At 43.8% G+C, this 13,610-nt stretch overlaps 1 protein-coding gene across 2 annotated transcripts in view; it reads right to left on the reverse strand.

Moving 5' to 3' along the window:
• The window catches only part of KIF5A (kinesin family member 5A), a 228,937-nt gene that overhangs the window by 56,870 nt on the left and 158,457 nt on the right, over positions 1–13,610 (reverse strand). For both annotated transcript variants that reach the window (XM_033938995.1, XM_033938996.1), the window contains exons 16-19: positions 5,408–5,596; positions 2,178–2,295; positions 686–750; positions 142–251 (exon numbers count right to left, since the gene is read on the reverse strand). In XM_033938995.1, coding sequence (XP_033794886.1) covers positions 142–251; positions 686–750; positions 2,178–2,295; positions 5,408–5,596 — 482 coding nt within the window. The remainder of the gene's footprint in view (positions 1–141; positions 252–685; positions 751–2,177; positions 2,296–5,407; positions 5,597–13,610) is intronic.

The following is a 13,610-nucleotide window of genomic DNA, read 5'->3' on the forward strand; positions in this document are numbered from 1 at the left end:
GAAATTAAACCAGCTTTTTCACCCAAGTATCTTTGTAAGCTCACTGATTTTTAGAGGAAATCACAGAGTAATCATACAATCTTAAGCACAAAGGTGCTCAGTGCCTCCATGGTAAGCTGAGAGATCAGGATGAGTGCTTACTCCTTCAGCTCATCAATGATCTTCTGCTTCTCATTGATCTCATCCCGCAGACGGGCCAGCTGCTTGTGATGCGCCTCCCGGTGATTCTCCATCTGCAGCTCCAGCGCCTTCTATGGAGAATAGATATTGGTGAAATGCATCCTGCCCTTCTACTGTGTTTTTCTTTTCCCTCCCAGTCCACCTTTTCATCTCAGCAACTTCCAGGAAGTCCAGCTGTCCTCCTGGTTTATTCTCTCTTTCCCCTCATCAGCCTCTTATATGCTTTACTGTCTCCCCTTCCCCAGCTGCCTTTCCATCTTTATTTTCACTTCATCAACCTCTTAATGCACTCCTCCTTGCCCCACCACCTCAGCTTCACCTCTTCATCATCCTGCATTTCCTGAACACAGCCTCCAATTTCCTCTCCCATCTCTTCATATCTTCACCTTATCAGCTTCTTTCATGTCTCATCATCCTTCTGCCCCTGTCTCTTCCACCTCTATCCATTTTTATCCTATCCTTTAACTTATGTCCTATTCCCATTGCACTCCCCCTCCTTCCTCACCTTCATCTCTTCAGCCTCCTGCGTGTCCTTCTCATTGTCCTTCATGACCACTTCGTGCACTGTTTCTGAAAAGGTCAAGAGACAAAAGTCAACAGTAGCTGTAAGAATAATGATAATCACTGGCCTCCCTCTTTGCTTTATGTTATGCCCCCATTTGCATATGACCCCTGATTTTCAACCAAAAGTGGTCATTCATTTTTTACTATGTTTTTATTTCTATTATTATTTTTTAAAACAAATAAAAGCAAGAAAAAATAACAAACTAAGCACAGCTTGAAATACGAATCACCCCAACTGATAGGCACACGTGGTTCCTTCAATGTTCCCACCCCTTATATCCACAAAACCATAAAATTCTGCCCTCAACTCTAAAAGTAACCAATACTGTTTACCGCCCCCCCAAAATCTTCTCATGTAGTTGTAGTCTACTACTGTTGAAAATTCTTCCATCTCCTCTCAGACACACTTTATTATACTTAAGAAAAGTAAAATGGTACATCTCATACCAGCCGCTCAATTTCTCCACCACCAGTCTCTAATCCGAGGTTATTGGTTGCAGCTAGAGTCAGCCTTGCAGCCACAATAGCCAACTGAATCCATAATTTCTTCCCTTCATCCAGACCCAATACAGGAACTTTTAAAAAAAAGTGACCTCCACTACAGGGGAGATTGATTTATGTAAAACCTGAGAAATAAATCCAGAGTCCCTTTCCCAAAACCATTGTGCAAATCTATACCCCCCACCACATATGTCCTCTTAAACCCACATCCTCTCCAACAGAGATCACTACCCTTTCCAAGTATGATACAAAGCTTCATAGGGGTCCAATACCAGTGAAACTTTATAGCTGTTTTCTACTATTACAGATGCTATTCCCAAGGACTTTGTTCTACCCCAGATAATTTGCAAAACCAAACTGTGTCTCTACATAGGTGCAAATAGCCTGGTAATGCGTTTCACAAGACTGAAACCGCTACTGTAAATGTAGCCAGTCTTGTGGTCACATAATGCACAGAAACCACCTTTAGGTACATAGGGCTAAATTCCCTAACCCTCTGATCCGTGTGCAATCCGTGTGCGATTGGAGGCAGGACGACCGATTCACTAACCATCTGCATGCAAACGGTGGCGATCGGAGGCACGCCCTTAATCGACTGCACGGATCGCTAGAGCATCCTCCTGTCACTGCTGTCAGGGCTTCTGCTGGCTTTTAAAATTTTTTTTAAATCGGGCAGATATTTTGCAGGCTCGCACTGCGGGGAAGGTTAGCAGAGAGCAGGAGAGTCGGGGGAGCCAGATAGGGCAGGCAGAGAGCAGGAGAGTTGGGGGAGCCAGAGAGAGAAGAGTCGGGGCATCGGCTCTACACTGCCCCACTACTGGAGTTGCCATCACAGCTAACTCCAGCCCCCTCTCCCGCCCGATCTGGATTAAGAATTACTGGTTGAAAGCAATATCTGCAAACAAATGTATGTTGTCTCAGCGCCACAGCACCTTGAGCCTGTAATTTGGCTAGTTCCTCACTCAGGCTGTCATAAGATTCCTCCAGTTGCCGCTTCTTCAGTTCCACAGAATGCATATACTCTGTCAGGGACCGAATCTTAGCCTCATGCTGCAAAAGAAAGAATCAGCTGACCAGCAGAATGGTACAAGGAAATGTAAACTATCCACCATTATAACCAGAAGTCTTCAGTACCAATATAGGTGCTAGATGTCTGGACCCAGTGTCCTACTATGATTTCAACTGGAAGCTCAGTACAGTCAAACCTCGGTTTACGAGTGCACCGGTTTGCGAGTGTTTTGCAAGACGAGCAAAACATTCGTAAAATCGGTGCCTCGGAAAGCGAGTTTGACTCGATTTACGAGTGCCACCCCCCGCAATCCAGCATCCCCCCCAGCGATCTGGCATCCCCCCTCCCCCGCTCGGAGAGAGCGAGACCAGAAGGCCTTGAGCATGCGCAAATGCTCAAGGCCCAATCCAGCCCAGCACAAGCAAGAGAAAGGATCGCCGATGCACCGCCCAGCCCAGCACAGAAGAGGGAGGATCTTCGGGCACTGGCACCAGCATGTCCTGTGCGTTGGTGCTGGTGCCGGTGCCAATTGGGGTAAGGGATATCGTTTTAGTGCTCGGAGCATGTAAGATCGCGGGGGGAGGGGAGATGCTGGATCGCGGGAGGGGGTATGGAGCAGCGGCCATGGCCTCAAGGGGGGGGGATTGGAGCAGCGGCGATAGCCTCGGGTGGGGGGGGTTTGGTGGAACGAATCAAAGCGAGTTTCCATTCATTCCTATGGGGAAACTCGCTTTGATATACGAGCAATTTGGTTTACGAGCATACTTCTGGAACGAATTATGCTCGTAAACCAAGGTTCCACTGTACTTCCAAAAGAAGCATATACCTCCACTCTACTGCTAAACTGATTATTTAGATTTGGTGTTACAGGAAAAAGTTTTAGTGTGGTTTTCCTCTTTTTTAACTGGTTGGTGACCCCAAGCCCAGATGGATGCCATTTTATCTCCCAGGCTTTACATCATTCATTTTGTTTTGCAGATGTATATGGGGATATTATTAAGAAACTGGGCTTTACATATTGTATTTATGCTGCTGACATCCAGATTTATATTCCTTTTGAATATTCACTCCACTCTAAAATTGAAATATGTGTAAAAGAATTTGGTCTATAAATGTCAGAAAATTGGTTGACATTTTCCTCAGATAAGATGGTTATCTTTTGAGTAGGGGGTAAGAGGCAATCTCTTCCCTGCTTTGGCCCAAATGTTAATGTAGTGATATTTCTACTCCAGTATTAGGTATATAGTCTGGGAGCTCTGCTTGACCCAGTACTTTTTTTCAGATGATCAGGCACATGCTGTTATTAGGAAAGCTTGTATTAATTTGTTTCATAAAGCAAAATAAACCTTTTCTTTCTATCACTGTTGTTAGGGCTTCTTTTTTTAAAATGGTACAGATGTTGTATGTGTGTTAGGCTCCTCCCTCAGTATACAGAGGGAGGTGCCTAACGCTAGATTGACTTTAGGCTCCTCCCTCAGTATCCTAAGGCTTGATTGACTCAGATGCCTAAGGCCCCTCCCCGTGCATCACATGATGCACTGGGGAGGGGAAGGCCCGTCATTTAGGATTGGCAGGTGTGAAACAGGAGCCTCAGAGTGGGCTTCCTGCTTCCAACTTTTTAAAAAGTTATGGGGGGGCATCTCTCCTGCCATTTGTTTGGGTTCAGGGGGGTACGACAGTGGCTCGGGGGTGCCTGGTGCGGGGGGAGTAGCCATGGCGTAGGGGTGTTCTGTGTGGCTGGAGGGAGTGGGCATACCTCCTGCCAATTTTCTCTCGTGTCACATTTGTTGGGGGTCATGGGGGAGGGCCTTCATTGCTGGTGGGGGACTTTTTTTTATTTTTTATGGGACAGATATTTTTTAAAAAATTATCTGATGAGCAGTGTGCCTGTAGGAGGGGGAGATTGGGGAGAGAGGAGAGATATTGAGGAGCTGCGAAGTAAATGCACTTGTAGGTCAGTAAGAGGAGTTTGAACTGTTTGTGGAAATGGATAGGGAGCTAATGAAGTGACTTGAGGAGAGGGGTAATATGGGTATAGTGACATTGGCGGAATATGACACGTGCAACAGAGTTCTGAAAAGACTGAAGGGGAGAGAGATGGTTTAGCGGAAGACAAATGAGAAGCAGGTTGTAATAATCTAGGCTCGACTATGATTCTCTCATGCAGCTATGGGGCTCTGAGCTACAATTTGACCACATTAAATCTTGTATAAAGGGAGCATCCTGGGTCACTGAAAATATCCTTTTCTGGGAAATGCACTACAAATTTGTAACCTGAATGTACATAACTCCCCATAGAGCATTTAAAGCCACTCTTAAAGACTCTGATCTTTGTGGTGTCAACAACCCAATGCTATTTTAGTCATATGTTTTAGCGCTGTCCTGTAACCTCAGCCTTTTGGCAGGAGATGTGTTCAGGTCTCTTGACTATGGGGAAGTGCAATGATATAGGACATCATAGTCCCTATTTGATAGATTTGATGTGATTTGTCCAACACCTAAGAGAATGTGGGGGTTTTTTAATGTGCAACCCTGACAGCAAAAAATTATATCTTTAGTAATTAGCTGACACTACTGAATTAAGTCATGTAAACTGTTCTGAGCTCCCCTGAGAAACGGTATAGAAAAATAAATGAATGAGTGAATGAATTGCAATGGAACTCACTCGTAATATCACTGTTGAAAATTGTAAAGCTGGAAGTTATGCTCTTAAGACTTGTTAAGGGTAGAAAACTCCATCCAGCAATTGTGGGAACCTTTTTGGAACTCTCTAACACACGTGGCCTGCAACAGGGTGTTTGAAAAACAAGTGCCCTCCTTGTGGTACTGTGGATATAGAAGTGGGGAAGGAAGTGGGTTGGGATATGGAGTTGGGTGAATCAGTGGGAGGGGTACTTTGATGGTTCTTTGATCATAAAGGAAGGAGACATGAACTTCTTGTGCTTGTCTGAGTTGGGTGATATCATTGTTCTGACGTATGTGCAACTTGTAATCTGAATACACTTTTCTCTGTGATGTACTGTTCCTGTTTTTTAATTTTTGTTTTCCAAAAAAATATATTGGAAAAAAAAAAACAGCTCAGTTTCCAAAAGCCAGTTTTGCTCTCCTACCCTTTTTTCATTGTACAAACTTGAGGAATCCAACTGTTATTACCTGTGAGATGAGCAGTTGGCAAGAAGACAGCTCGCGGCCTGTCACCTCCATCTTTCGATGACACTCCACCTGAAGGTTCTCCAGTTGCCGGCATCGCTTCACCACTGATTTCACCTCTGATTTGATCTTACTGATGTAAAGGCGGGCTACAGTGAACTCTTCTTCAATGGCTCCACTGATCTCCATGGGCTGATCCCCAAGAAGAGCACAAGAAGAGGCTATTTTAGTTCAAGAACAACTTTTATACAAAAACACTGATGACAACACATAAATTTAAGTGCACGTGTTCTGGCTATCAAATGCTGTAACTCTCAACAGAGGATAAATGTGAACATCCACCAACCCACTAATTCTAGATGTTTGGCATTTGATAACATCTAAGCTCAACAAGATTGTCAGTTATTATTACAGAGCTTTCAGTTGATCTGACTTAGCCAGATCTATTCTTCACGTTAGCATATACGTAATTCTTCATTTCTTATTTGAGGTCCTACTCTGGAATTCTCTTCCAATAAAAATTAAGACTACTAATTAATTTGGGACAATTTAAAACAGAGCTTAAAACTTTTCTTTTTGAAAACGCTTACCAATGATATCTAAAAATGCTAAACAGTAGATTGAGGAAATCTGAAAGACAAATACACATAACCTTATGCTTTATCCTTCCCCATCTTTTAAATGAATGTATTTACCTTCACTGTCTAGTCTAATTATAACAGCACTCCCTTTAAAATTCATTTTAGTATTGTAAGCCATCGAGAAGGTTTTACCATAATGAGCAGGATAGAAAGTTTTAATAAACTTGGAAACTTGTAATAAACCATTTCCAAAGAGCCTGTATAAAGAGAAAGGAGCTATATCCATCAATCAAAAAAGGTAGACAACCCTGGAGATTTTGTCAGTGCTCTTACAAATCTTTTAGACCAGCATTTATCAAGCTGCGCTAGAGGTTTTTAGCTTGGGCTGGTGCAGTAAATGCTCTGACACTCACAGAATTCCTATGATCGTTAGAGCACTTATCTCACCAGACTGCGCTAAAAAAAACCAGTTTAATAAAAGAGGGGGATAGTAAATTAATTTAAATTTTTCTAAAAGAAATATACTGGTAAATTACAGAGGTCAACTTAATTTTATTTTACTTCTTCATAGGCACAAATAAACAAGGTTTCGATTCAAGTTGCCCAGAGTCTAGCATTTTGCTGACCACTAGCTTTAAACCTAGAAATTCAATGTTGGGCCATGCCAAGCTAAAACATAGCTAATTAAGTACAATAACTGGCACTTAACTAGCTATGGAAAACCACATAAAGATAGGACTGCATTTTATGTGGTCCTAATTATGTGGTTATCTTAGCTAGTTAAATGCTAAACATTGGAACTTAACTTGCTAAGTGCTGACTCTGCCCTCGGAATATCCTCCAAAAGCCATTTTCAGCTTGAGTGTTAGCCAGGTATTTTCAATGGCACTATACAGAGCTTCTCCTGGCCATTTAAATCATTTTGAATATTGGACCCCTTGTAACCCCCGTGTCTGTGGCACCCTCACAAAGGGAGAAAAAGTGATGTGAAAAAAAAGCAGAATGAGTGGAGGATGGTATTCAAAGGGCTGGCCCAGAGGAAGAAAGGAACAAAAACCTAGTTTCAGAAAAGCCCCACAAGAGAGGCTGGCCTTCTGAGTTCTCTCTCAATCTGTTGGTCTTTCAGTAATATCCATTTCTTATTGATTTTCTTCTAGTGAGCCTTAGCACTTTTGGATGAAAAATCTGAATGTGCCACTAACTGAGAAATTACAAAATTAAACCAGTCTAACCGGAAACAAGTAACTAACCCCAGTAGTGTAGCTAGGGAGGTTGGCACCTAGGGCTGTGGTGCCCGGTATTGCCACACCATGTACCCCTTTGTTCTTCCCCACCCCTTGAGTGCACCCCCCCTACAACCACCTACCTCTTGAAATACTCGCCAGCCAGGAAGTGATGTCAGAAGGGAGTCAAGGCCAGAAGGTGCTGCTCACGCCAGCAAAAATTTAAAGAGGTACACAGGGGAGGCAGAGAGGAGGAGAGACGATGATGATGACAGCGACCCCGTGAAGAAGGTACTCACAATAGCCCACAATGTGCCTTGCAAGCCCAATATCATCAATCTCAGTTATCACTAGCCAAGGGAGGTACTATGATCCAAGATCTCTGCAAAGATAAAGACTATATCCAGATGCCAAAACCTTATGTCGATTCCACGCCAATCTGAAAAGAACCCCAAAACTCCGCTAAATACCAGCCTGATCAACGTCAGGTCAGTAACAACAAAATTCTTCACATCCTGGACCTCATATCTGATAACAACTATGATATACTCCTCATCACTGAAACCTGGCTACCTGACAATGACGGTGTACAACTAAGACAACTCTGCCTCGACAGCTACCAAGCCTTCGAATTGTCACATATAGGCAAAAAAAGGTGGAGGAGTTGCACCCATCATCAAAGCAAAGCTACATCCTCGAGTCATAAACCACCTTTGAAGGCCTGGAATGTCTGACTTTCACTATCAGCCAAAATGAAAAAAAGCGTCTTTGTCCTCATCTACAGAGCCCCATACTCCCCGCTGAGCACCCTGGAAAACATACTAGCCCTCATAGGGAAACTGATCATCTCCCACCAGCACATATGGATACTAGGAGACTTCAACTTTCCAGACTTTTCAAACCTAACTGGCCAATCACAGGACTTCGTCAACACCCTGTCAGACCTTGGCTTCACCCAGATTATCAATCTGCCCACTCACTGCTCTGGCAACACCCTGGATCTCATCTCCATGATGAACAGCCTACCTGCTGACGACCACCGAAATGAAACCTTTACCAGTGCCATGGTCTGACCACCATCTCATTACCTTCAACAGCACCATTGCCCTGAATAAAGACATTCCCTGCCCACCCACCACCTCTGAGCTTACTCTAGAACTGTCCACAGTGAACCTCCTTGCCTTTGAGGCAAAACTACTTAATCTCACAGAGCAACTGGAGAAAGCCAAACAGCACATATCAACCTTGACAGCCACCTGGCAGTCTGGAGTCCGCAGACTCTATGAAGGCCTAGCATCAACTAAGTGACACAGACCACGTCTGAATAACTTCTCGTCCCCCTGGTTCAACCAAGAACTAAGAATACTAAAGAGAAACACATGGAAAGCAAAAAGAACCTGATGCAGAACAAAACTACCTTCAGACAAAGAGGCATGTAAATACATGATCGTGTTAAATTTAATAAAGAATATTCTGATGCATACACAACGACCCTTGGGATCCCTCAAGGATCTATCTTATCACCCCTTTTATTTAATATCTATCTTGCACCATTATTGAATTTGTGCCAGTCCGTTGGCTTTACTGCTTTTTCATACGCAGACGACATACAATTAATTCACCCATTCAATCCTGAAAATCAGGAAGACATTAAATCTTTAAATATAAAACTCGAACTAGCTCAAAATTGGCTTAATAATAATAAATTAGCATTAAATATAAATAAAACAAAAGCTATGATTTTTAATTGGAAAAGAGATATCAGATTAAACTCGCCTTTCCTTCTTAATAATACGCCAATTGAAATTGTTCCCAAATTGAAAATCTTAGGAGTTACAATTGATGAAAGATTAGAATTTAAAGATCATATCAACAACATAGTTAAAGTCTGTTTCTATAAATTACGTCTAATTCGATCTATATCCAAATTCCTTGATTCCAAATCTCGCAATATTTTAATTCATTCTTTAGTAATAGCAAAAATAGATTATTGCAATTCTTTGTTGCTTAATATCACTCAAAAAGAAAAACGACAACTGCAAATTGTTCAAAACACTGCTATAAAATTAATCTATGATGCCAGGAAATTCGACCATGTAACTCCATTTTTCATTGATGCACATTGGCTCCCTATTTGCTAGCGCATACAGTTTAAGGTTTTGCTACTTGTATTTAAAAATTTGATATTCAATGAACCTCAGTGCATTTCAAAAATGTTAATTCCCAATAGTTCCACACGCACACTTAGATCATCTTCCCAAAATCTATTAGTTGTTCCCTCTTTAAAAATAATAGGCACTCGTAGATTAGATATGTTCTCTGTAGTGGGCCCCCAATGGTGGAATTCATTGCCCCAATACATAAAAATTGAAAAAGACATTTCCTCCTTCAAGAAATCCCTGAAAAACATTTCTTTTTAAACAGGCTTTTAATATATAAAATTTATTTTATTATATGAATTTTTGTTTTAAGAATCCCCTTGCTCCTCAATGTTTTTCCCTTAAATGTGTTTCTCAATATAACAGATGTAACTTTAACCCCTTTTCCCTTCCAATTGTTGTTGGTCTTGTCTTACTTCTAATGTTTATATATATACTGTATGTATTTTAACTTAACTTATTTTATTATTATGTACATCGCTTTGTATAAAGATAAAGCGATTCATCAAATATTTAATAAACCTTGAAACCTTGAATACAATCAGATGCCTACAAACAAGCAATATCAAATGCCAAGGAAGAATGCTACCCCCAACTCATCACAAAATTCCTCAACCAATCCAGGGGCATCTTCTCTCTAACCAGTTACTTTTTTTAAACAGCCCAAGGGCCCACCCACAGTTTGACCCTAGGGGTTGACACAGAAACATTCACCTTCCAAGAGAAGACTGAAAAGATTAGAAACAAGTTCTTTCAGGGTTTCCGCAGCTGGCATTGTGCTTGTTGCAGGTGTCCGGGTCTCGCTGCATCTTTGTCAGGTAGAAGCTGACATTTCAGCCACCATGCTGTGGCTTTCTTCAGGTATGCTCTGAAGTCTACAGTGTGACTTTGTAAATAGTGGGTTCACTGACCTGATTGAGAACAGAGCAGTCCACCAATTTGAATTTTGGCGGGAAAGTCAGATGGTCAGAAATTTGAGTTTTGTTGTGAAAGTCCACAGAATGGAAAAATCTTTGGTACCTGATATTCAAAGACGCAGTGAGACCCAGAAACCTGCAACAAGATTAGAAACAACTTCGACATGTCTCCATCAACTCACAGCAGGATCACTCCAAATCAGACACTCAACCAACAAAACCCATCAGCAACCCATGATTACTTCACCGAAGTCTCACTGGCAGAACTTGAAGCAACACTGGACTCACTTCGCCCTACCACCTCAGCCCATGACTCATGCTCACACTCCCTCCTATACTCAGTGAAATGCCCATTCATCAAATCGATCCTTTCCCTGATCAATGCCTTATTGCACAAGGGAGAGGTACCAACATCCTGGAAAGCTCCAGTGATCAAACCCCTGCTGAAGAAGCTTTCCCTGGACCCAGACACACCAAGTAACTATAGGCCAGTCTCCAACCTCCCCTTCGCATCGAAGCTCCTAGAAAAAAACAGTGCTACACCAAATAACCATTTTCATCAAGAACCAGAATACCCTTTCCACAAACAAATTTGGTTTCAGAAGCTATCACAGCACTAGATATAATAGATGACTGCTGGAGTTACATGGACAAAAGACATGATGTATTCCTCATCCAACTAGACCTGAGCACAGCCTTTGATATGCTCGACCACGGAATTCTACTATCCATAAGAACATAAGCAGTGCCTCCGCCGGGTCAGACCATAGGTCCATCCTGCCCGGCAGTCCGCTCCCGCGGCGGCCCAAACAGGTCACAACCTGTCTGAATCACCAGAAGGGGCTCCCTTGCCACCTTGGTTTCTCATTGAAGTCCTGTCTTCCCATCGTAGTCCTAACCCTCCGGTCTTGCACATGTACGACCTGTTGGGTTTCTATACTTATTACCTGGTTAGCTTTCTATACCTGTGTTACATCCCAGCACCTCTCTCAGTATCCCACGATCCCTTTATCCCTCAGGAATCCGTCCAATCCCTGTTTGAATCCCTGTACCATACTCTGCCTGATCACTTCCTCCGGTAGCGCATTCCAAGTGTCCATGACCCTTTGGGTGAAAAAAAACTTCCTTGCATTTGTTTTGAACCTATCTCCCTTCAGTTTCTCCAAATGCCCCCTCGTACTTGTTGTCCCCTTCAGTCTGAAGAATCTGTCCCTATCCACCCTCTCTATGCCCCTCATGATCTTGAAGGTCTCTATCATATCTCCCCTGAGCCTCCTTTTTTCCAGAGAGAAGAGCCCTAGCCTATCCAACCTCTCGGCGTATGGGCAGTGTTCCAGCCCTTTTACCAGTTTCGTTGCTCTCCTTTGGACTCTCTCAAGTACCGCCATGTCCTTCTTGAGGTGTGGCGACCAATACTGAACGCAGTATTCCAGATGTGGACGCACCATCGCTCGATACAATGGCATGATGACTTTCCGCGTCCTGGTTATTATGCCCCTCTTTATGATGCCCAGCATCCTGTTGGCTTTTTTCGAGGCTGCTGCGCACTGTGCAGATGGCTTCAGTGATGCATCCACCAGCACACCCAAGTCTCTCTCAAGTCTGCTGTCTCCCAACAATGCCCCCCCCAATTTGTAGTTGAACAACGGGTTCTTTTTCCCTATATGCATGACCTTGCATTTTTCCACGTTAAAGCGCATTTGCCATTTGTTTGACCAGTCTTCCAGCTTGTCCAGGTCCCTTTGCAGGTCCTCACACTCCTCCCTGGACCTAACTCTACCGCACAGTTTGGTATCGTCTGCAAATTTTATAACCTCGCACTTTGCCTCCTTTTCCAGGTCATTGATAAATATGTTGAAGAGTAACGGCCCCAGCACCGATCCCTGTGGCACACCGCTCGTGACTCCCCGCCAGTCAGAATATTGGCCCTTCACTCCGACCCTCTGCAGTCTACCCGACAACCCGTGCTTGATCCATCTGTGCACATCCCCTCCCACCCCGTGGTTCCACAGCTTCCTAAGCAGCCTTTCATGTGGCACCTTGTCGAAAGCCTTTTGAAAATCGAGGTAAACGATGTCTATGGGTTCCCCATTGTCCACCCGACTGCTTATTCCCTCAAAGAAGTACAAAAGGTTCGTTAAGCATGACCTTCCCTTACAGAATCTGTGCTGGCTTGTTCTCAGTAGGCCATTTCTCTCGATGTGCTCGCAAATACCATCCTTGATCATAGCTTCCACCATCTTCCCTATAATTGAAGTCAGGCTCACCGGCCTGTAATTCCCGGGGTCACCCCTCGATCCCTTCTTGAAGATAGGTGTGACATTCGCCAGTTTCCAGTCATCTGGTACCTCTCCAGTTTTCAAGGATAGGTTGCAAACATGCTGGATTGTGCCCGCTATTTCTTGTTTTAGTTCCTTCAGAACCCTTGGGTGGATCCTGTCTGGGCCCGGCGATTTGCCGCATTTTAACCTGTCTATCTGTTTGAGGACATCCTCCTTACTTACCTCTATGTGTTCCAATTTTTCAGCCTGTTCCCCACTTATGAGCTCCTCTGAATCCGGTATGTTAGATGTGTCTTCTCTCGTGAAAACCGACGAGAAGAACGTGTTCAACCTCTCAGCTACCTCTTTATCCTCCTTAATCACTCCCTTCCTATCCCCATCGTCCAACGGCCCCACCTCCTCTCTCGCTGGTCGCTTCCCCTTTACGTAACTGAAGAATGCCTTGAAGTTCTTCGCCTCCCTGGCCAGCCCCTCTTCGTAGTTCCCTTTTGCTTTTCTAACCTCCCGGTGGCATTCCTTTTGGCATTTCCTGTGCGCCTGGTGATTTTCCTCCGTTGGGTCCTTTTTCCATCTCCGGAAGGATACTTTTTTGTCATTTATTGCCCTCTTTGCCTCTGTTGAGATCCAAACCGGGTCCTTTGATCGCTTGTTCTTGCCGCCTTTCCTGAAACTGGGGACGTACATTCTTTGTGCTTCCTGCAGGGTGTCCCTGAATAGGGTCCAGGCGCTTCCTACAGTCTCCATCCTAAGGATGTTTCTGAGCTTCCTCCCCACCATTTCTCTCATAGCAGCATAGTTCCCTTTCCTGAAGTTGAGCGCAGTTGTTGCGGTCCTCCTTACTGTGGGTGTCCCCCTTTCTAATGTGAATCTGATCGCATTGTGGTCACTGTTGCCTAGTAGTTCTCCCACTTCTACCCCTCTTGCAGGCCCCCCTAATCCGTTTAGGATGAGGTCAAGAGTAGCACCCCCTCGCGTCGGTTCCCTGACTAGTTGCTCCATGAAGCAGTTCCTCACGGCTTCTACAAATCCTGTTTCCCTAGTGCA

The sequence above is a fragment of the Geotrypetes seraphini genome, chromosome 3 (assembly GCF_902459505.1).
Source record: "Geotrypetes seraphini chromosome 3, aGeoSer1.1, whole genome shotgun sequence".
NCBI classification, from domain to species: Eukaryota; Metazoa; Chordata; class Amphibia; order Gymnophiona; family Dermophiidae; genus Geotrypetes; species Geotrypetes seraphini.